This window comes from Nyctibius grandis, chromosome Z (genome assembly GCF_013368605.1).
Source record: "Nyctibius grandis isolate bNycGra1 chromosome Z, bNycGra1.pri, whole genome shotgun sequence".
In the NCBI taxonomy this organism is placed as follows: Eukaryota; Metazoa; Chordata; class Aves; order Nyctibiiformes; family Nyctibiidae; genus Nyctibius; species Nyctibius grandis.
Window position 1 is genome coordinate 15578604 of NC_090695.1, and position 24711 is coordinate 15603314.

At 39.4% G+C, this 24711-nt stretch overlaps 1 protein-coding gene across 1 annotated transcript; it reads right to left on the minus strand.

Annotated features, from left to right (window-relative positions):
* Positions 1–2931: 2931 nt before the first annotated feature.
* EMB (embigin) lies at positions 2932–23344 on the minus strand. The gene is made up of 10 exons (XM_068422166.1): positions 23251–23344; positions 18281–18367; positions 15995–16084; positions 14617–14715; positions 12190–12364; positions 10906–10991; positions 7256–7383; positions 5805–6081; positions 4957–4987; positions 2932–2989 (listed from the first exon to the last, which is right to left on the minus strand). Exons 1-10 carry the CDS (start codon positions 23342–23344, stop codon positions 2932–2934), a joined length of 1125 nt encoding a protein of 374 aa, XP_068278267.1.
* Positions 23345–24711: the final 1367 nt, after the last annotated feature.

The following is a 24711-nucleotide window of genomic DNA, read 5'->3' on the forward strand; positions in this document are numbered from 1 at the left end:
GGCAAAATATAATAAACACAGTACCTTAGCAAGGGAAATCTTTATCAGTGTTTAGCCCTTATAGTCAATCACTTAATGCTTATATACTTCCCATTGTTTTTATTTGGATGTTAACTTGTAGTTGTTAAAGCTGCAAAATAAACTAGGAAAACCAAAAAAGCATAGATCAGGCTGGATTTTGTCCCCCGTCTCCAACAAAACAGCCAATGCTAGGCTTTCTGATATTTCAAACCCATAAGAACAGTAAAATAGACAAAATAAAGGAAGGGTATTAAATCTATTTTATCTTTTGTTTTTCTCTATTCCTTTATCTATGTTCAAAGAGAAATTACAGGTTTGAAGAAAATCTATTTAGATGTTTTTTCCTTTCACTTCCCTAGGGAGTTAGCAAATGCTGCCTGTCTTTTTCCTTACATTTTTGTTGAGAGAAGAAATTCTTTTGAAGACTTGACTTTTCCCTTTCTTAAAATGGAAGTTTTTCTTATTTTTCTTTTGGATTAGCAAGCAAAGGCAACTAATGCAATCAACTGTTTTTCTACTAGCTCACATTTCTCAATTGCTGAATGCATAATGTAACTAAATACTATATTTAAAATTATGGCAACTAGCTCTTCTAAAGCAATATTGTAAGTCATAACAGCAGTGTCACAAATTTATGTATAAGAGAACTAGTGGTATTCATGTTGCTTTATCCCATTACCCCGAAAATTTTAGCTGCTCAAGACCTTCTCTGTGCTCTGAGAGGAGTTTAAGGAACAATACAGTATTCTGCAAGAAGCAAAAGTACCAACTAGACAGGATGTACAATAAGAACCATAGAGCTACATTTCTGAAATTTTTGTGTTCTGTATAAATTATAATTGCAAAACTGGCTTTGCAGCCCTCAGATCCTGCAGTAATTTGTGCAAGCGTAAGGAATTATTTCAGTTATATTCTGATATGGTACTGTATCCCCTTTGCTTCTTTCACACCTACTCTGAAATACTGCTGAAATATCTGATCTGTGCAGTATTTAGGTGTTTAGCCTATCTAGAATTACAGTACAGTAGCACAGAAATAGCAGGACATCTTAAGAAAATTCATATCTTAAGCATTGAGCATATACCTGTATTTCTTTCTCATTTAAATGAACCTAAGAAAAGTTAGAATGAAGACATTTTACTGTTCAGAGCAAATTGCAAAACTGTTACTGTTTCATTTAAACAGTGATAAAGACTTCCCTTTGACTGTTTCTTTGGTAAAAATGGCTGTGTCACATTTGCTTCATCTGCTATTAAAAGGCATTTTCTTTGGTGGAAATACTTTTTTGATCTTACAAGTCCAGCTTTATAACACTTGGATAACAGGCTCATTCTATATTACCTGTTCATTCAGTGAATGCAAAGTTAGTTCCAATTTAGGACACAAAATCAAACAGATCAGTCATAAAACAACATGAAGACTGATCATGTAACAACCACCTTTTAGTAGTAAAATGACAAACAACATTACAGACAGCAAAGGTCTAAACACAGTATATCAGAATACATTGTCTATATAAAATGAGCAGTTTCACAGCTATTTTAAAAGCATCTTATTTCTCATAACTGTAGAGGAGTTTACTTAGAAGCATAGTGGATGTTTAAAATGCATAGCCGCATATATCTTCTGTAGCTTTGTGATGATTTCCACTTCTGTTGGCTTAAATTTCCTGAATTAAAAAAAAAAACACATTTCCTTACAACAAATTCTATTATTTTGCTGCTTAATATTTTCCCATATTTGTTTGAAAATAAACTTCATTCTAGTTTATATTTTACAATTTTTTTGAATGGTCCAGTTTGCAAATCTGAATCCTTAGTGATGTCAGATTGAGAGTCACGGGCCAAAAGGACTTTACAAGAATGGGACCTTAGATCCAATATCGGATAAATCCTTGGGAACCTAAGTCACAGCAATCAACAAGTACACGTGCAGGAAACAGATGAGACAATATACTCTTGGCAAGTATTTATCCTTGATTGTTTTCTGATTTGTTTCTCTCTGTGAGCTCTACCTGACACTTCTCTTTCTGTTCTTTAAAACAAAGGGTAAGGAAACAATCTTCCTCCAGGGAGGTGCCTTGTGATGAGGAAAAACAGTACCAGCAGTGACATGAATGCAAAGGCACTCACACCTCTCAAGATGAGAGAATGGGATGCCAGATGCAGAGGGGGAATAACAAGGAGAAATAGCTAGAGTGTATAGGATTGGTCCTCAACTGACAGAGCATCCTCTGGGAAGCATTTCCAGCTGGCATAAGTAGAAGCAGCCTGCAATCAGACTGTAAAGAGGGCAGAGAATCAGGGAAGTTTACTATATAGATTCCACAGGGCTACATATCCTCTTTCGTCTTCTACCACTAATCTCTTCAGTCACTATCTATTAAACTCTGTCTTCTTTCCTAGACTCCTATAATCCCTCATGTCATATCTCTGGTACTGTCACACTCCCCACTTGCTATCACACTTGCATCCTTCCTCCATAAACTCACTCAACACCCAAAATACAGCCTGAAAGAGCAGGATTTTGGATACATCTGCAATTCTTATGCATCTCAGCACCTACCCTGGCATTCACAGAAATGTTTCATGATTAGGAGCCAGGCAATTAAGCAGGTTAATCTGGGTCCTATTTTAAGGATTGCATGGGTGAACTGAACTATTAAACAACTATGATGACAGCATTGAATTAAAACGTTTTGGACTCACTTCTTGCTGATATTACATTACGAATGACTATATATTGTTTTATCTAAACAATGGTTCTATTACTATGTTGTTCCCACATCAAAAAAACCCACCAACTGATGGGACTGCACAGTGGATTTCTTTCTCCTTGCATTAGGCTGCTCAGGAGAAAAGTAAACGCTGGTCTCTGTTTCATCTGTTACTTACCTTTTTAGGCACCAGATCAAATTTTTCGGTGCCTAGCACTACTGTTTTCCAGACCATTGCTTTCTTCTGCTTTACTGTAAGAAAGAGGTTAAATTCCAAAACTCAACTTTTAAGCATAGGATGAGCACAATCATTCCAGTTCCACAATCCAATCACAGAGTGCATCTAAAATGTGTTTGATTTTCTCTCTTTTATCATGTGAAGTTATAAGAAAAAAGAAGTTTAAACAAAATTTAAGCAACCAAAATACTGACTCTTGAAGTCTTTGAGCCAAGTAGTAAAGGGTCAACTCAATCCCCCTCAAAAATCCCACAAAACTCTGTGAAGAAGTTATAACAGTGGTAGTCCCAGAAATGATTGCTGTACTATCACTTCATTCAGTGTATAGAACTTGTATATAGAGTGAATGCTCAAGTAATATACAAGCAATATACAGCTCAACATCCTCAGAACATGGGCTGAAACAGTCATATGATTGCTCCTTCTGGAGTACCTACAACTAGCTATAGGTGTTGGTCACAATCAAGACTTGAATTAACAATTCTCTTGCTAAAAAGAAATATTCTGTTTCTGAATCACTAGCATCCCACCTAATACGTTATTGGATGTGACATTTTAATTATAGCCTCATCAACCAAGTTCAGCTGTATATTAGTCATCACTTAACATAACAGACCAGAAAAGTTCCTTTGGAGCCGTTCTCTCTGCTACACAAATCTATCTTCTAAACCAACCAGTAGTTGAAATAACTTAGTTATTAAAATCAGGCAAGAAGTACATGGTTTAATAGATTTTCCTCATATGTGTTTATCTAAGCTAGAACTCCAAAGTAAAGATCAAGCAGCTGATCAAAACCACATCCCACATCTCATCAAGCATGAAAACATTATTTTAGTGCACTATACTGTGCTACAATCCTATTGTAATACAGTTTCAGCACATTTATAAAAAGCAAGGGCATTTACTCAATTTCCAACCACAGACATATCCCCACTCAGCAGTATAATAGCATACTATATTCTCAAGACATATCCCCACTTTATAGTATAATTGAATTACAGCTTTAAAGCTGTTTAGATAAGGGGGAAAGCACTAAAATATATTTTCAGCTAACACTGGAAAAAGGAATGGGAAAGTGAATACAACACAGGGAAACAAAGAAGGTCACTGCAACAAGAAATTCAAAAAGGGAAAAACAGTGCTACTCAGAGGGACAAAAAAGGCAGATAAACATAAGAGGAGAAAAGGGACCTAGGGGAAAGAAAACTGGAGTAGACTGGACACATCTAAAAAGAATAACAGCTAGGCTGCATCTTTAAACAAAAGGAAAGTTAACAGGCCAAATGAAGTGACCGGGCTTCAAAGGACAGGCAGAGGGAGAAAAGTATAGCCTGTTTTAGCAAGCAAGCTTTTAAAAATGCATCATCCTAAGGAGGGGGGGGAAGCCAGGATGGGAGCACCAACCCTTAAGCAGCAGAACAGCAACAGAAGTGCCTACAGCTGCTCCTTTGGCTCCACTAGTGCAGCTGTTCCTGTGCCCAGGCAGCCCAAGCTACCGTCACAGTAAGAGGCCTCCCCAGAGAGGTTGGAGTTACCACCAAAACAGCCAACAACAACAGCTCTCAAGACCCCAGCAACTACAGGCTTACCTAGGACAGCTAGGGCTTTGATCACATGCAAGTGAGAGAAATTTATGTTAATATGGACCAAAAAATACATATGAGAAAAAAATGTCAAAGCCACTTCTGTAAAATTTCCACCTGAAAGTTATTTGCCTCATAGTTATAGCCTTTTAGAATGAGTTTATAATAAGGACACGTGGTACTCACAAAAAAGTGAAATATCTTCCAAGCACCAACAAGTAGAAAACAGCATTCTGTACATTCTGGAATTAGGAAGTCTTAAGGAAAGGAATAAACTCTACTTTCACATGTATCATTAACCCTTTCCAATTGTATCAACAACAAGGTATAATTTTATACAACACATTACTATACAAATAAGCAAATATTTAACTCTAGTATACAAATTCTTTACTTACAGTTGCTCAACTTGGTCAAATTCTTTTTCGTCTTCTGCATAACAGAAAAAGGACTATATAAGGTTTCAATTTAACAAACAATATAATTAAACAGAACTTTTCTATTATTTACTCTACATATAAGCAAAACAAATCTTATTTATATTTAATTATTTTCCTGAAATTTGTAATTCAAGTTTTCTTTTTCCTCTATTCAATGGAATTACCTGCAAATTTGTAAAAAAACTTACTTTGATCAAGTTTTATTAATCTGATTTTAATACAGATCATGTTATATCTTATACATATATGTATAAAATATAGAAAAATACATCTATGCATGTGTATAATAACATATGTATAACACATAGGCACATATATACATAGATTTTCTATATATGTCACTACCGTTTCATCTTGCACATCTAGTTTGGCTCACCTATGTATGCCTTAGGTTCAGCAACCAACTTTACTGCACTGTTTTAATGCATTTTTCCTTCTTACTCAATTTCTTGACAGAAGTTTCTCCCATCAAGACTACTAACAGTTGCTTCCATTCCTAAGCATTCCCCAAAAAAATATGGCTTCTAAATTCCTTTGTCTTGTAAGGGAAAAAAATGACTATATCAAACTCATTATGAGAAAGTATTGCTTATTGAAAGCACTTTGTACCTGAATTCTAGACTCATGGAAGAGATTTAAAAATCTAAAATAATGCAATGTTCTAGAAGAAAGTATTTTATCAGAAAAAACACAGATGTGAAAATCACACTGAACTTCATATATGAAGTACTATGGGTCATACCTTTCTACATCTGGCTGCGATTTCAATGTAAAGCTAGAAAAGACTTAGAAAGACTAACCTGCACGTTTCTCTTTCTTTTTTGAATACATCTCGTAAAGGAAAACAATAGTTACTAAAATAACAACTTCAGCCACAATTGCTAGAAAGGGTTTGAGAGGCACCATGAGGGACAGAACTTTAAGCGTCAGCTTTCCTTTACTTTTCCCTAGTTCAAAAGCAGCTTCACACCAATATACACCATCATCTTCCTTAGTGAGCTTCATTATCTTCAGATGGGTGACATTGGCAGATACTCTACTAATTACATATTTGTCTGCCACCAGAGAGTCATTAATGGCAATCTGAAAATAAAAAAATACAAGTCTTATTAATGCAATGAGAAAGTGTTTAATCAAATTATTTCTATTATCAACAGATAGTTCTATGTAAAGAGATGTAAAATGAGTTAAGAACAACCAGCATTTGTGATGCACATTTAGTCCATCTCCAAGGGAAGGATTTATCTCAGCTGGCCATCCTGGTTCCCTTTACATACAATGGAGGAAAATACACACTTTTAGTGAGCAAGTTGTCTGACCTGTTTTAGTCTACTTAAGATCAGATGAAAGGTACCCTTGACTCTATTGACTCTCCACTGACAAAGGCAGCCTCAGGTGTCAGGATCTAAAGTCCAAGTTTCACCACAGCACAAAGCACATGCTTTCAAGGAAGCTGAGCTAGGAATGCTGCTTCACTGGGAAATATGTTGATAGTCTTACAATGCTACTCTCCAGCAGTATAGAGGAGACAGATCTATTTACCTCCTCTTAGTTGACAGCGCTTCACCCAGAAAAGGACTAGAACAAAGTGTCTATGCTTCCAAGGCTAAGGGGGATCCTGAAAGGTGGGTACGTGAAGGAGGAAAACTGCTGAGCAAGATTTTTTCCTCACAGCCTTTAAGGCAGGAGCTGAAGTGAGAAGAGATTTCAGCTCCTTCAGAATCAAGTGGCACAGCAGTCTCCACTAAGGGATAACCTCTTTCAGGTCCAGTGCCCCAGAGAGGTCGTACAGGCTCAGAAATATAGAAGTACTTGTACCTGAAGGAGGAAGAGAAGGGACATGCTCCTGTTCTCCCTCAAGCCTCCAGTACCTTCTAAGTATTTAAAAGAATGTCCTCCTATGGTAAGATTTTTTTCGGTATCAAGTAGTAAGATTTAAGCAATATAACCATCATTAACGCAGTAAAGACAAGCATCTCAGGACTCATCTGATTTGTTTTACGCTTATTGGGGCTGTAAGAGTATGGCAGGGAGTTTTTGGAAAACAAACATCATACAAACCAGAACAAAACTACATCCCTGTAATAATGAATACTTCTAAATATCACAGATTTTTTTTCCATATGCAGAGATTTACATTAACTTTAATGGAAATGCAGTTTGTAAAGCGTACAGTGAAAAGTCATTATACTTTACAAAGTGCCTGCACTTGTTTTTTGCCACATGGTTTTGCTTGGCCAACAGATGGAAGCCTCACCTGTTCACTTCCATTGGTCATATACCAAGTCCAAGCAATGGGAGAATAGCCGAAACTTTTACAAATCATTACAGCTGTATCTCCTTCATAACTGACTACGGGTTTTTCTTTTCCTTCAATTTTCGGTACTAAGAAGTAGGAAAAAGTTCATTAAGTGAGACGTACAGGTTTTAATTACAGTATTATAAAAAGATAAAATATATTTAGATATGTATTTATAGTAGTCCATTTATTTCCTTTTCCCATAAACATAAATGATTCTATCCTTCATAACATGATGTAAATGAAGAGTCATTTCAGGCTGATATTCCGTATACAGAATTTGTGCAGAAGACTACAGGAATCCTGCTCTCAGTTGCTGTATGATCTTAAAAGTTGCCAATTAATACTGAAAACCAAGTGATAATCAGATTGTGATTTTCTACCCTTGCCCATTTCCTGTTTCCCTTCCTTGACAGCTGTGAGCTACGTGCTTCAGTTCTAGTACACTATAAACAAACACACTATTTTTTCTGCAATTTCACTCAATCTGCAAAGACTGATAGAAGTCTGTTCCAGCCATAATGGTATCTGGCAAGTTGTGCATTCAGAGAACTTTTTTTTTTTTAATTAAGACAAAACTGCAGATTGAGGGAGCTTTGTAGTTACAAACATTTTCTAAGCTGAAGTAATGACTTGTGGGTGCATGCCAGCAAAGAGGACTTTTGGTCCAATCTTGCTAAGGGCAGAACATGGCCACAAGAAACAAGACACCAGATTGTAACTTTAGAGCTACTTGTCCCAGCCATTATAAGTGCAGATGCCCCACAGCCTTCCAAGAGCAAAAGCCCAAAAAAGGCTCTTGAATATATTGAGGTATCCCACAGGTATAGTTAGAGCTGAGCAAATATATCATGATAGAGTATATATTTCCCATCCTCCCTTCTCCCCCTCTTTATTAGGATGTTTACCAGCATGTTTTCCTCAGATCCATTTATTTTAAATGTTACTTCAAGTTTCATTGCTCTATCTTGTAAGTACAGATCCAGTACATCTTTTAAATTACATTGGTCACACAAGACTAAACAGGCCAAGAACTTGCTTTCAGTTGTTATGATGGAACAATTTGGTATAAACTAAGACTGTTCTTGTTCCCTCCCCTTGTTGACTGGCTGAGCACAAATTGTCCTGAGAAGTTCACTTCTCATTGAGTATTCAAACTTAAAAATTTCCATTCCAGAAATATATATGAAACCAATTTGATAACACCGCTTACAACCTCAGAATTTGCTGCACCATACATCAGTCCAGCCTCATTCCTAGTGAAGTCTTCTCACTCCATATGTATTTCTTTTAATCATTAAACACTACCCTTCTAAAGAGCAGTGGCAGAGTATCTTCACTGCTGTCAGTAAAAGGAATAACTTTAGTAATAACTGCTTCCACTTCCTTTGCAATTTATAGAAGAAAAACAAAACCAGGTTGGGAAAAAAGAATGGAACATGAATACAAACAAAAAACCCCTGGAAGCAGCACAACAGGTTTATGTGGTAGTCAAAAAGATTTAGCCATGCTGATCAGCAGCAAAGCACAGATATAGGCACACCAGCACTACCTTCACCACCTCAACCATGATTAAGGACATGAATATTCATCCTGAGTTCTGGGATCGGGCTCTGTAACAAGTGGTTAATCCTTGAATGTGTGAAAGGAAATAGTATGTTTTGTCCCAGGTATTTCTGCAAGTAGATCACACAGAATTTGGTGACAAAACATTGCTGCTGCATAGAAAAAACAAACTGTTGAAGAGATGAACAGACAGGTGATCACACCAGCATTTACACCCGTCAGATTTCCACACTGTTTTAAGACAAAAGTTGTTTCACAGTGCATGCACCCAGACAGCTGCTTAAGGAACCCTGAACAACGGGCAAACACAAATTAATCTATTCTACCCTTTAATATAGCTATTACAACACTTCACACCATTTAAAAATACCCATGAATGGTCTCCATGTTTAATAATTTGAACTTCCTATTAGCATCTCAAAACATTATGGTTTTCTGCAGACCTGTGTAAAAGCTCAACTCCTCAAAATCTGCAGGGTTATGCCAAGCCGGGACGGGGGGGCAGGGGAGGAGAGGCAACACATCCAATAATGCCTAACTGTCTAGTGGAAAAACTATTGCAGTTAGTTATGGCAGTGATGACTTTAGCCACTGAGTCTACACCAACACATTACTCATCTTTCAGTTTGAGATTTGTTCTCTCTGCATTATTGACTGGAAGATTCAAGGACTTCTCTTTCCCATTTCCTTCACTCCTGCATTAATCTTGAAAAGTGTCAAGTCAGTACTTTTTATGGCATCAGAAGTGGCAGCATTCAACCATTGTGAAGCAATTCTCCTATCTTCTTGTAATAAATCAACCAGTCCTAAGCACTGCTCTGGAAAAGATGACTTCCCTATTGAGTCATTCCTGCCCTTACTGAAATAGTTATTGTATACTTTCCAAAGAATACGGTCTTCTTTGACTTTTTTAATCTAAGATGACTTGGATAGTCATTCAACTAAACCTTACCTACATGTTGACAAGAAAAATATTAATTATTTTTAGAGATTAAAATGTCTGAATAAACTACAATTTTCTCTTTCTTCAGTACAGCAAGCTAGTCTCCCCTGGCTGAAGGTCTGAAAGCAGATATCAACATTACTGTTCAAGACTTAAACACACATGAGAAAGTTTCCTCAAGTCATACAACCAGATACCCCACTGAACAAAGCCAGCTTGCAGCACTGAGAATTACAAAGCCCTGCTGGTTAGTTCAGTTGAGGTTAGGGTAGTTCCTTAAGAGTTAAGGTTTTTAGGAGCCTGTGTTCATGGAGAATATTATGTATCACAGCCTGTGGAGCTTTCACAGATCAAATGCTTGCCTTGCTCTTTGCAAAATTTGGATGGTGCAAATAGAGAAGGGAATAGCTCTCATTATAGATGAAGGTTCTTAGCAGCTTGTACTTGTTTTATTTCCACACATCTTCCATTCAACTGGATTTCACCTGCTACTGTCAAGGGCAACATTATTGGAGAAGAGAATACAAAACAGAAGAAAGGGCACTCATACTGCCCAATGAAGCACACTAACTTTTAATATAAGAGCTGTTCTTATACTATATAGAATTAAAGATGCACTAAAGCAATAACTTGGTGTTTCAGAAATACAACAGCATTTGTTCAAAAACCTGCCTCCATTCTGCCAGTCCTTGTTCCTCTTGTAACATCAAACCCCAGGCCAAACTTCCAAGTCATTGGCTCGGCTCTTTCAAAAACTTATGTGAGACACCACCTTTCCTCCCACCCCCCAGAAAGTGATGAGTATTCACTCCTGCTGCAGGGATGGAGAAGGAAAGGGAAATCAGTCACTCATTTAGGTAAAAAAGAAGGCTTATATGCTCTTTTGGTTCTTAGCAAATTTTGTTAAAAAGGTTTTTAGTTTTTGCTTCAAAGTTCTTCTTGCTTCCATGCTATAGAAGTACCTTTGATAGTGATTCTCACTTAGCTTGACCATATTAGTCACTGCTTATCAAATTAAGCTGCAATTTCCATACTATCCAGAAACCACATTAATACAGGATTTCAGTGGTCAAGTGAAGCAAAATTTAAAATAACTTGCCTTGTAAATTAAACTTGGCACTGATTTCTTCACCTTTCAGAGTACAACTGTAACTTCCCAGCTCACTGTTATCCAAGATCTTCAATCTTCAAAACAAAAAGTTTCACCCATTTGCTTTGTTGCTTGTATTTTCTTTCATCCTACAACTATCAGTGACTGCTATTAACATTCTAAAGAAACCAGCAGAGATTAGTAGTGGTGCAGAGAACAAACCACTGAAACACTAGGATTCAGGATTAGTGCAGTGTAGAAACGAGATGACATTTAAGGAAACAGAAGAGCACAAGCACACCTGGGAACATAAATTATCATTTTCACCCTTGCTGCTCACAGAAGGCCAAACATCATTAAGCAGTATGATCTACAGGTTACCAATTAGATGTGGGTTTACCATGTAGCATATGCTGTGTAGGATTTCAGAAGAGATTCCTTAAACCGTTTGCTCTTTCTAAAGCCCATCAGTCAATGGCTCCAACAGAACAGTTTTAAAGGAGCTGTCATCTAATGAAATCCTGCATCTCCTCTGCTGGCAAACTATACATTTCACAGGCACTTTGAAAAATATTTACATGGTTGTGTTTGTGTATATGGAGTAGAAGAAAAGTGACAGTATGTTCTCATCACATTTTCTATCATAGAAATTTTATATAAATATTATTGATGTTAAGAAACCAAAGCAATACAGAAATCAACTGGATACTACCTGGCTAAAATTAGCACACTTACAGATTTTTAAAGTACAACAGTAAATTGTATCAATTGAAGAAAATTTTCTAGATTTCTTGAGTCTCTGTAGAGGTTTGAAAGAGTTAAGAAAACCTTTAAAAAATCCAAAACAACTTTACTGTAAAGCTAATTTCTTAGGAAAAAAACTGGCCACTGATGCCTTTCAGACTTCTGCAAAGCAGCACTGAGGTGGTAATGAGAATACTAAAATATCTCAATTTCTTTTTCCACTCCCCCATTTTGCACAATCTCAAACTGAGATTGCTACTTCACTTACTGAACAGAATTACTGGACTCAAAGAACTGTGTCCTTATTCTATATTCTTGAAGAAACCTTGTTTTACCAGCACTAGAGGAAGAACAGGAGCTCTTCCTCCAGGCTCAAGGTAACTGCAACCTTTTTCCTTTCCTGCAGCTTTAATAGGTTGATTATGGGCATATATTAATCACTGCATTTGGCTCTTTCTAACATATACATGACTAGTATTAGGCAGTGTATATGAATGTGACAACAACTCCTTAGAACCTGCAAGTCACACTGTAAAGAATGCTACTTACTGTATGCTCCAGCTGTTTTCTGTTTTATTGATGTGCCCGATTGTTTCATTTCCCCTCTTCCAAGCCACTTGCAGACTTTCCAAATGAGAATATTTATTGTCCAATCTGCATGAAAGTTCAATTCTAGTTGCATTGTCCAAAGTGATATTTTTTTCGATGGAAGTACCAGAAACACCTAAAAGAAGTTTAAAAAATTGTCTATGAAAAACATTTCTTCATTCTGGGGGAAGAAGATATTCAAAGACTGTGTTTTACATATGCTGGATTACAGGTGGATACAGTGTGCTGCTGTTATACTTCCCAGTGTAAAAAACTGCAAAAACAGACAATCAGTGTTTGACAATAATTTTCTTAAGCCATAGCTGAGTTATGACACACATCCATTACAAAAATGACACAGTCACTCCATTCTGTAGGTAAACTTCCTAGAGGGCTCTAATATAGAAACATAGATATTCATTTCACTGAAAGCAAGATAGACTTATGCTAATATTTGTTTTGGGTTAAATTATGTATAAAGTACTTAGCTCTCACCAAGGGGAACAATGTCCGCTCTCAGTCTAAACTTCCTTTTTGACTTCACATTTGTATTAAAAAATCAGGTTTTATTGGATTAAAAATATTAGTAAATATAAAATGTTATACTAATAATATCAAAGAGAGTTAGACTTGTAGATATCTATAAGCATCCAGGTTTTAGCCAGTTTAGATTTACCTGTAATCTCACAGTATCATAAAATGTCCTGTTGTTAGTGAAGTTGTTGATAAAATCCACAACCTTAACGTTGGATCTGGCCTTTCATGCTACAGCAATTCAACTTGAAACCAAATCACCTTCAAATCCATTTAGGTCTGCTTTTGCCTTCCTAGTGGCAAGCCACTAGAATTAGAATGTGAAAACATTCCAGTACAGCAGAAAAAACTGACACTTTTTTGCTTCTAACAAGCTCCCTGAGCATAAAGAGTGTATCCAAAAAGTAGGTTTCAACGGCAGATATCTTCTCCAATCCATACAAAAAGCCTTTTATGAAAAGCACACCTCTGACTTTGTACCTGTCAGCACTGACGTTTTATTTCATAATTGGCCTTTTCTTTCACACCTTGTAGATAGAGCTGTGGTTAGTCCATCTGAATACTCCATGAAAATTTATTCCAGGCCTCACCTCAGTCCTAGACCTACCCTGTAGTACTTGATGGTCAAAAAAGTGCAGCTGTATTTCACAGCTCAGATTCTTTCCGAGAGAAAAGGAAGTTTTAAGGTACAGCTCACTGACTTAGTAATGCAAGTCATACCTAAGAAGCAGCAAAGCTTGGCTAAAGAGGAAGCACCAGATACTCCCATTGACTATTTTAACTTCATTGGGTCTGGCAGAGACATTTACAGCCTGCAGAACAGCATGCACAGAACTCCAGCTCCCAGCCAAAATATTACAGATCTGCTGAACTGGAGTTAAACTTAGAGATGCAACACCTTGGTCTTTCATAGCAGAGCAAAGTCAGTTACTGCAACTCTTTTATTAGAGCCATTACACTCAATAAATGGGCCAAGCATAACTCACCTTGTAGAGGTTGTTTATGATCAAAGTAATTCTGCAAATGGAATTGGTTTCACAGTAGCAAAAGTTTTACAGTCAGATTAATTACACTGGCTAAAAACAGAATCCATACCTCTTGAGATTATTTTAAAAATAAATCTACACTTCAAATGAATGGAACATGAAAACCTTATGCTGTTAAAGATTAACCACTAGCAAGACTGGTACCTGGGGCATCTCTGTAGCAAGAACAGATGTACTAGAACAAGAAATAGACACTACCTTAGGTTTTCTGCTACAAGAAAATATAGCATAAAGGCTGTGGCATTATGTCCTTAAAGTATCATACCAGTACTTTGCAAAGGAGTTCTAACTGATCTCCTCCAACTGAGAGACATTTCAGTTAGATAAGTTTTTCCAGTTGTCCAATAAATTCATTATAAATGCTTATTTGGCAACTGGGAACTTCACATCTACTTTAAAAGAGGCTTATCTTGCCTCTTCTCCATGCTTTAACTCCTTTAATGCTGCAAAGCTGACTAACACCGCTGGTTAACAAGTACCCTAGCTTACATCATCTCTCCAAGTGGATTCACTAGTGCAAAGAAATTGTCACTTGAATTGATTTGGGGGAACAGATAGCTACAAGTTGTTTTTACTTGTGGTTTTAATAAAAAGTAAGAATCTCATTCTCCACTGCAAAATAATTAGAACACAAAACTGAATAGTGCAAACTTACTCATCTTTTCTTTTACTGAGTTAATCATGTGCTCACTGTGAGCATCCTACCAAGAAGTTGCCATCCTAGATACTTCTGCAACTCATACAAAAGATTGTGTGTAATCATACACATCCAATATAACATAACTGGAAGAGAAAATAACACACTCACCAGGTAGAAGTACCTCATACTCCACAAAAGTGACATTAGACACATTCTCTTTGGTTGCCTGCTTGAAATTCTGTGTGGTAAGATCTGGACCTAACAAGGTTGTGGGGGAAGCAAAGTGATATGTTATCATCCTATAAAGGTAATCATACAGCAGAGGGTCAATATGGTATTGCAATTGTTTCTTATAGTAGTCTTGGGGGGGAAAAGGACCTTGCCAAATGCTGACTACTATGGAGATCCCTTCATGTACCTTGTGTTTTAACAGCGAGAATCTTAAAGTAACAGTAGTGTTTGACCACTCTTATAATAATTATGTCATTTTAGAAGATAGTTTCTAGCTTTAATATAATGTTGTAATTGTGAATGTCAATACTCTAAGAAGCTGTAACTATTTCATAGCTTGATTCAAAGAGTCACCTATATGTGTGGCCTTCCCTAAAGCTTACAGGTAGGCCCTAGAACTGTATAGGACTACCTCAATGCTTAAGTAGAGCTTGGAAAAGTAATAAGCTTTAGAAAAATAAAAAAAAGAAGAAACAGAAGGACAGAACACTGCCATTCCCAAAGCCATTACAACTTAACAACACAGCCAGAAAGCCAGAGGTAGACTACCTAATCGGGTTGCAGCTCTAATGAATGCAGAGGCAAGAACTCCCTGTGCTCCACTGGAACATGGTCAGAGTCCCTCACTGCTCCACAAAACTCCTGTTATACTGCAGGGAATTTCCTTCCACACATGAAGAATATCAATACTGACCATCATCTGCCCGACTAGAATGTACTCCTTTCCTTCTGTGAGGGAAAACTACATTCAGAAGGTTTAATAAGGCCAGCAAAATCCCTTTTCTGCAGGGCTATGGATAGCATACTATTCAGAAACTACATCTATAAAGCTCTGCTAAGCTTGATACAGCTATCAGGCATGGAACTGTTAGCATAAACAGTCTGTTCCCACCACTATACTTGTTCTCATGCTCTGTGCATTTCAAGAACAGAGCAAGAAAACAAATCGATAAACTACAGCTTTAACAACAGATGTAACCCAGCTAAGGAAGCATCACCCTTCCACATCTACACATGATTGTTTCATTAATATTGTATTATCTGCATGCAAGTTCCTAGTAAACTGAAGCACACTGTGGGAGAAGACATTAGAAATTATGCTTAAAGGAAAGGTCAGTTCAACACAGTTATAACAATTTTCATTTTTTCAGTTTCCACACTTTCTATATAGCTTTAAACATCAAACTGTTTGTCTTGGTAGTTACCAACTAATATAAAACCTCCATAACCACTCGATTAAAAAATATCAAGGTAGAACCTTAGGGTAACCAAAATTTAACAATTTAAGTAGAAGACAACATGTGATTGCTTTTACCAGGTGTAGATACATTATTTCCAAGTGTCAAATAATCTGAAGGACTCCCCTGAGTTTGCCAGTTGACAGCTTGTGTAGCTGTCAGGGGCTCTGAAATGTGAAAACACAAACCTGTTACAAAAATTTATTTTTCTTTCCATTTAGTGATGAAACAAAAGAAATAAAGATTCCCCCACCCCATGGTAGATAAAATACACTAAATGTTTTAAGCCATATATTTTACATGCTTGCCAAGTAATTTTATTGGCAGTTATTTTATAATGCATTTCAGGAATATATAAACAGTAATTACTGATTGAATCTGCCTAATCATACAGCACTATAGGAGAAAATTGTTCTACTTTTTGAAGGAGAAAAGGGGCTTTATTATCTCTCCTGTCCATGGATTGAAAAGGTTCCCACTCACAGTTGGGAAAATAAGAGAAAATTGGGCTACAGCTTCAGTGTTCTCACTGAGAGAAGCACTGAGTGGCAGAGTTGATCACTGTGCAGTAGAAGTAGTATCTCTGAAAGCCTAGATCTTCTCAGAATTACTCCTCTTTTCCTGCATAAAATACTGTGCCTTGTGGTAGAGTTCCTACACACGTGCCTCTCTGCTACAGATGAGAAAATCTGGCTGTGCTGAAGGAAGTCCCTGCTAGTGGTTTGCATCTAAAGGCCTCTGAGCAAGCATAAGCAGAGGTACCACATGCCTCCCAAGCTGCTGGCCTGTTCTGTAAAGCAGTGTTTTTCTTTATGAACATGTTCAGCTCAAGGAATGCTATGCCACAGGCAATCACCCTTTCGCCTGGCTTGTTCCATCTGCACTTTCATACCTTCCCTCATGCTTCAACCAGTTTAAGTAACAATAAACCTGTATATTAAGGTGGACAATGTGGAAGAACAGAGCTTCAGGCTAGTTCATTTAGTGGTTGTTGACAGTAGACTGTTGTCAATCTCAACTACTAGTCCAAAATGCTTTAAGCAAAAAAGTCATGAAGCTGTCTCTTAGTATTAGACAGTAAGTCCTGTTCCTCTAGACAAGAGCACAAGCAAGCCTTGATCTTGGCCTGATGCAGAAACAAACCAGTCCAAGTGTTTACCCCTGAAATAACACGTGAAGGCTGAAAGTGTTCTGGGGAATCTTCCTCTGTCTGTGTGTGCAAACACCTTGTCAGCATGCCAAGGTTGTCATGGATCACCTGAGTTTATGTCAGTCTAGTATACGCATCACCTGGTTTGTTACTGAAATCCCTCATGATGATAGATTCAGAAGGCACCAGTGCCAGTTCATATAGTAGTTATTCATCCACAAAAAAACTAGACAACTTTTTTAAAATGTCTTGCACACTAACAGGATTCTCATACTGACTTTCTTCCTCAATCCACCTATTGAATTAAAATAGTCTGGTGAGGTCATATTACACAAAATACTTTGTGTATTTTAGCTCATGTGTATATGTGTGTTTATGTATGGAAAAAGTTACTGAATCTATTAGCTATTGCCCTCCTAGTTCTCACACACATCATGCTAAAAAGCTGTGAAGATGAATACCACATAAATAGCATTATCATCTCCAAAGACAAAACTGTAGATGGAATAACATGTCAGAACTTGCTTGAGTTCATGTATAAATATAACTTAGCCCATGTTTGATTTGCATTAATCAACGTGAGCTTTAGTACACTGCTGAATTCCTGCTGCTCCGATCTTTATGGAGAAAGGAAAGGTGGGAATCAACAACCACCGGTTTCTTCTCCTGCCTGGAACTTATACTCTGCTCCCTATCAAAACCACAATTAAGGTCCAGAATACAGTGAATGAAGTGTGGGGACAAAAGAAGGTTTGACACATCCATAATTAAAAAAAGACAGATGAAGCTAGCAGGCACAGCAATACAAGGGCATTACTGTACCTCTCACTAATACAAGAACATAAGAAGGAGTTCTCACATGAAAAATTATAAGGTGTAAGTGCTAGAATAGAATGTCCTGCAATGGTTCTAGTTTGGGAATTGTTCTGTCTCCAGGGTCATTGCCTGCTTTTAGGGCATATATGCATAAGGGCAATAGATCATGCCACTGGCACTTGGACAGCTTTTTCCACAGTCCTTGAGATGCCTACAACACTTAAGCTCTTGCAGTGGCTTTAAAAGGCCTAGATAACATATGTACTTCTGGTTCTTCTGAAGTCACAATCTTATTTCAAAAGACTTACTTAGTATGAAAATGGAAACTCTACATGGTAACTTAGGATCACTAGGAAAAAGCATTATAGCTTTAGGTGTACTGAAATAAAAGAATTACCAGGAGATGATTCATTAAGTCCAGCTTGCATCTTAGTCAAAGAGTTTGCCTGAGACTTACTGGCATCTTGTGTTGTCATAGCTGGATCTAAAAAGAAAAAAGGGTTTAAAGAAACTTTATTCTCTCTCAGTTGAACTGAGTTAGAAGTATCTAGTTCATGAGAAGAATTCAAACACCTCAGCCTACTACCTCAATTTTTTCCCAAGTTCTGAGCATATGCAGCGAAAATGTACAAGAATTAACTTTTCATTAGTTCTTTAGCTTACTTTATGCAAGAAAAGATTAAAGAACAGAGGCAGTACTTATTTAACCTCTAATTTCTGTACACAGATCTTTTCCTGTAGTTAGCCTATAGTCAGCAAAGCCATTCTTCAGAATACTCCAGCAGACCAATTCGCTTTATAACCTGTACTCAAATCCTGTCTTGTTTGTGGGCTTAGACCACCACAGCTTATGACACTGACACTAATTGATTATTTTTAAATTTAGATTAGCAGATTCACCAGTAGAATAAGGACCTCGTTATAACCTTACATGTCTACCCTGTTTAGTGATGCAGTGAACAACCTCCTTTCCTTCTATTATCAACTCGGTGAGCAAAACAAAAGGCATCTCTGTCAAACATGGACTTCCCTAACACCACTGCAAATCTGATTTTGCTCCCATAATACAGTTTTTATAAGGCCAGGCAAGACTCTAGGGTTTTGCTTTATGTTCTTGACTGGAAAGGACAGCAGGGGAAGAGGCAGAAGACTTGCTTGGTTTGAGTATGTTGCTGTGTCACTCTTCTATTAAGAATTCAAGGTCCCTAGCTGTTTATAAAAAGTGGAGATGTTTGCTCCTTCCTTTCTGTTCCCACATTTGGGTGGCAGAACCAGTTAATGTAAAACAAACACTATCTTCACATGCTGAGGTATTCCAGGACATATTCTACTGCCATAGCAGCAGGATGCACTCTTCCTCAGACTCAGAACAATCTCACATTAACAGCTTTTAAGTGATTTGTCCAGTAGTTACACAATGGGAAAAAGGACACATTTTGCAGTTGTAATTGAAGTCTGGGAGGAGTAATAAGCTCTGCTAGACATCCAAGACAGCAGCAAGCATAGATGGAAAGTGAAAAGCTACATTGTACTGTGTGTTCAAACTTGCTGAGAACTCTGTGCCTTCAGCAAAAGGTAAAGTCAGCACCCTGCCAGTTCCTACAAGTGAACAACGCTACTCACACTCCTACCCCATTTCGACACTATAGGCATAGACAACCTACAGACTCTCCCACCAGCACCTCCAGCACACAGTTACTCCAGACTACATCAGAGTCATGCCTGGCTTGCTCTATCTTTCTCAATCTGTCCATTATACTTCAACCGGTTTGGATCAAAAGTAAAACAAGGCAGTCAAAGGATATGATTAACAAGTTAAGCATTAGTGGTTCCTAACAACAGGAATTTTTCACCCTTTTTCATACCAGTCCACTGGTCCCGCAGCCAACTGTTCCCTCCCAGCCCTTCACCCAAGCAAAGAACTTAAGAAATCTGCTCTGTCCAAGTATCTGCTGGCTTATGACCCAGCCAGTAAGAAGACTGAGTCACATTCTCTGCTTGACAGAGGTGCTGAGAGCAGGGAAAGCTATTATGCTCCTGAGATTCATGGTAAGGCTGAAGAAAGGTCCATGAATTTTTATATCTGCAGCATCTTGAGGCATTCCAAGGATGTCACGGATCACCTGACTGTGTCAGCTTAGTAGATGCATCACCTGCACAGTAATTAAAATCCCCAAAGATGATAAATTTAGAAGGTGCCAGTGCCAAGCTGTACAGCAGCTCTGTTATCTCTCTGCAAAGAAGCCAGATAAACTGCAACATGTTTTGCATACTAATAGGGTTCTCATCTTGGCTCTCTTTCTTGATTCACATACCAAGCAAAAGCAGTCAAGTAGTGTTATCTCTAGTCACCACTGCTTCCACATCTTGGCTCTTATCTATCCATATATCAAACTACATACCAGAGATAACATTGCACCTCTCTTGTCCTCTCATATGCACCTGCTGAATAGCATGAGATCAAGATGACCCAGCACTGCATGATTAGTGTCATCAAGCCAGGCAGTGATGTAAGCAAGTCAAGTGGAATAACTTCTCAAACTACTGAGTCATGGCTGCATGCCTTAGCCTATAATTGATTTGCATTAGATTTAATCAATAGTGTGGTAGCCTGCTGAGTTCTTGTTGCCCTGATCTTTACACAAAAAGGAGTAGGTGAGAGTATGAGGTAATTAATTTTTTTTTCTACCTTACCTCTGCTCCCTACCACAGCCAATATTTGGGGGATAAAGCATGGATGTACCATACTTGTCATCACCAGAGTAATTTCAGGCTTTAAAATCTATTCACTCTTTTTCAGCAAGAAAAGTCGCTGAATAGGAAAAGGTTGAGACACAATTTAATTCAATTTAACATCATTAATTTAATGTTTAATTTAATTTCAATTAATTTAATATCAATTTTATACTCTGTGCAAGTGCACAAGCATTCAGTAGCATCCAAAACTAGCCATCAAAACCTCCTAGTGCCCCTAGAAATGGGAAAAGCTGCAAGCTGAGCTCCCCTAAGGCAGCAGAGGATCCACATGAAGGGCTTCCAAACGCCCTGATAAAAGCTCTTCCCTCAGGGCAAACCAGAAAAAAATCCAACCTGGAAGCAAAGTCTGTAAGAAATGAGGGGTATCCTCTATTCAGGAAACTGCTTGGTATCTTTACGGGCAGAAGCTGGGAGATGAGATGTGGTGCATTTGCTTTTCCTAAAGGGATCTGGCAGCACATGCTGCAACTAACTATGCAGCCACAATGGTGACCAAATGAAGCAGCAAACACTGAAGTTGTGACACTTCGTTAGAAATAACCCTCAGTTCAATACAGAATAAAAGTGATGGTTTAAGTTTTTCAGAACAATTAACTAAACAGTTATGAGACTAAAAGATAAAAGTAACAGAATAATAAAAACTCTCCTCAAGCTACTTGTATCAAAATAAAAATCTAAGAAGCCTCTTGCAGTATTTGCCTGGCCAGATGCAGAAGGCTATGCAACCCACCTTTCTGCAACTCAGTCCTTGCGCACCTAGTAATCCCTCGGTTGCTTTACTGCAAGCATTTATTTTGATTGAAGAAACCCACTGAACCCCCACATCTCCAGAACGCACACTGTTCCTGAACTGCACTAGAAGACAGTTTTAGTTCTTCTCTCTCCAAGGGAGCATGAACTTCCCTTTGCTGCACCTGTGCAGCTAGTCACTGTGCTTGACTAGGTTTTTGCACATTTGGTTAATGGAAGAGTAAAATACTCTTCCTCACATTTAAATCATCACAGAAATCACAGTACGAAGCCTTCCTACCTAGTTCATACAAATACAAAAGCATTTAATAGAAGTCTGAAAAACAACAGCCCGACTTTATACAGATAAGGGTACTAAAGCAAGTGGCTCATTTCCGATGTCTGCTCAAAGCTAGACATGATATCCACCACTTTAGGAAGACGGTAGGTTTGTGGAAACCTGACACACATTCCTACAAATATCTGGCCATTTACAGTCAGAGAACTTTTTGATCAATTAAATAAATCTTTGGAGAGGACTTCAAGTTTTATGTGTGTGTACACAAATACATATACATATTTTACAGAAGCTTTAAGAACTACAGAGCAGATTTTCCTCTGGGTGCATACATAAATATATGCATTTTAAACTGGCCTTGAGAACGGCAAAACACATTTTCTGTCCTTTCACATTATGTGAAACTACTACAAATTTTACAGAAGTGATCATCACACAGGGAACAGTATTGCTCCTCTCAGTATCAGGAAGACCAACAGAGGCACAAAGAAACATGTAACTACTCACATACCACACACTGGAAATGCAGCTAATCATTGATGGTTAAAGTCACAGCAGTAATGTTCACATACATGTATTGGCAGAACTTCAGCTTTGGCAAGACATGCTCCAACAACTACATCTTGCAAACCAAATATTAGAGATCTGGTATTTCATTCCATCACCATTCTGTACTACTCTGTGATACTTCAAAAACCGGGATTAACAACAGAAATACGCTGATTTTAGAAATAAGCTCCTATTTCCTTAGGAGTGGTTGGCCTGCTCCTGAACTGCTGAAAACCACTAGATAGGGCCCAGAAGGCTCAAATCCCACTTCCTTCACAGACTCAGAACATTACATATAAAATCCCCCAAGGAACATTCCTCACAACCTGCCAGGCATACTGATATTTTAGTAATTTAACTTGCCAGTTTGGTTTTTTTCAGGACTTAGATAATGCTTTACTTGATAAGGACAGGGCAGCAATAAAACACTATGCCTTGACCTCCGAGTTCTGCACCTGTGAACTAATAAATCCTCCTGTTCGTGAGGCAGAAAGCAGGAGATGGTATGAGGCAGCTGGACTGAACATCCCTGGAAGGGTTCAACATCGCAGCCAGCCTACCTGCTGCCCACCAGCACGCACACGCAGGGAGGCAACGCTAACCACCACGTTACCGTTCATCAGAGCAGGCATCCCTGCTTTCCAGCAGGTCTACGAGAAACCCGAACACTTATTTGAAGCTAAATACGAAAGAGCACCGGGGAACAGGGGCGGCAGCTGCCCCCGCAGCGGGTGAGGAGGAGACGGCAGCGCTGGGGAGCTGTCCCCACCCGGGGAGGGTCGGGGCCGCTCAGGAGAAGAAACGCCTCAGCCGTTGAAACAGGCAGGGCCGAGAGACAGCCGCCTTGCCGGGCCACCGCTCTGTCCCCCAGGGGAACCAGGGCGATGCTTCGGGGCAGGGGAGACCTTTGCTCAGCCGCAGCTCTCAGGCGGTGCCCCCGGTCCCCGTCGCCCTAGCCCACCCCGACGCTGAAGGATGCTGCGGCCTGACAGCCGCCCGGCCCGGCCCAGCCCGCGACACGAGGGAGCGTTTACCTGCGGGGCTCCCGCCCGAGAGGCTGAGGCAGAACAGCAGCAGCAGCCGCCACAGCAGCCGCCCCGGGCGCTTCCCGGAGAAGACGGCAGGCATGATGCCCCTGCCGCCGCCGCGCTCCCACTGCCGCTCCCCGCGGCGGCTCACAGGCAGCTGGCTCGGCTGGGCCCGGCCCCGCACCGCCCGCGGGCAGCGGCGGCGGCTGAGGAAGCCTCAAGCGGCCGGAGCGGCTGTGCGGGAGAGCCGGCGGCTGCAGCTGCGACAGGGATCAAAACCAAAACAAAGCAGCCCCAGATCGACGAACAGGGCAACCGTCTAGCAACGACCGGCAGAAAAGGGCCGGGAAGCCGCTGCAGGCACCGCCGCTGCCCCTCACGAGGGGAACCGGTCACCGCCGGCGCGTAGCAACCAGCGCGACCCCGCCGCGCTTTATGCGGCGGGAGGAAGGGCGTGGGTGAGCACCGGTGGCTAATTGGAGAGGGCCCTGGCAGCTGATCCGGCTCGGAGCCTCGCGGGGGGCAGGTGGAAGCTGAGAGAGCGTGTAGGGAGGTTGGGTTATGTCTTGGTTTCGGGCAAAAGCGGCTGTTGCTGCAGGGCCACCCTCCGGGGCTGCTGGCCCTGGTGGGGTTTGCCTGGAGAAGGCTGCCTAGGGCAGAGCGCAGCCTGTCTCTGCCCTTTGGCTGGTGATCTTCTGGAGAGCCCGGCTTTGAGGGTCAGTGGCTCCAGGGCAGCTAGGTTATACTGTATGAGAGCTGCGGCTTTTCACATCTCTTTTTCTAAATCTCCTGCTTCTCAAGACTTTGACTACTGCTTGGAGCCTTTAAAATCACAATTTAATTGCTTAGACTATTTTAATGTATGTGTATATATATACACGTACTACAACCATTCATATGTATAAATATATATGCATTTCTGTTTGTTACTTAATAAATAACTCAATTTGGATTCTGCAGTATAAAATCTAGCAGGGTGGCATTCTCTGAAGGAGAATCTCCATGACGGGGTACTTGCTGCTTCTTCCTATCAAGATACCGTTACTTCAGCTAATGCAAAAGTTGAGTTGTGTATAAGGTTTGTATCAATAATGCAAAAAGGTTACTGCAGCTAAGGCTTTACATCACCATAGCTCTGCCGTGCTGGCAGCGCTGTAGGAGTTTATGCAGAGCAGGAATAAGTCAAATGCCCTGCATGTTCATTTTCCAGCATTGCACATGTTCATGCTGCCATGCATGCCCTCCAATAGCGGTACAGTGTCCTTCAGATTAAAATTTTCTGTCTTAAAACCTCCCAATAAATATAACTAATGGCAAAAGACTGGGAACAGGATTGTTTCATTAAGCCTTTGCTGTGTGTCACAGGAAGACTCAAGATTCCTACTGGCTAAATGGGACTGTGTATAGATAGGAGCCTTTTCTGTTGAGAGAATGAACGCCCTTCATAAACTTGGCGCAATGGGGCAG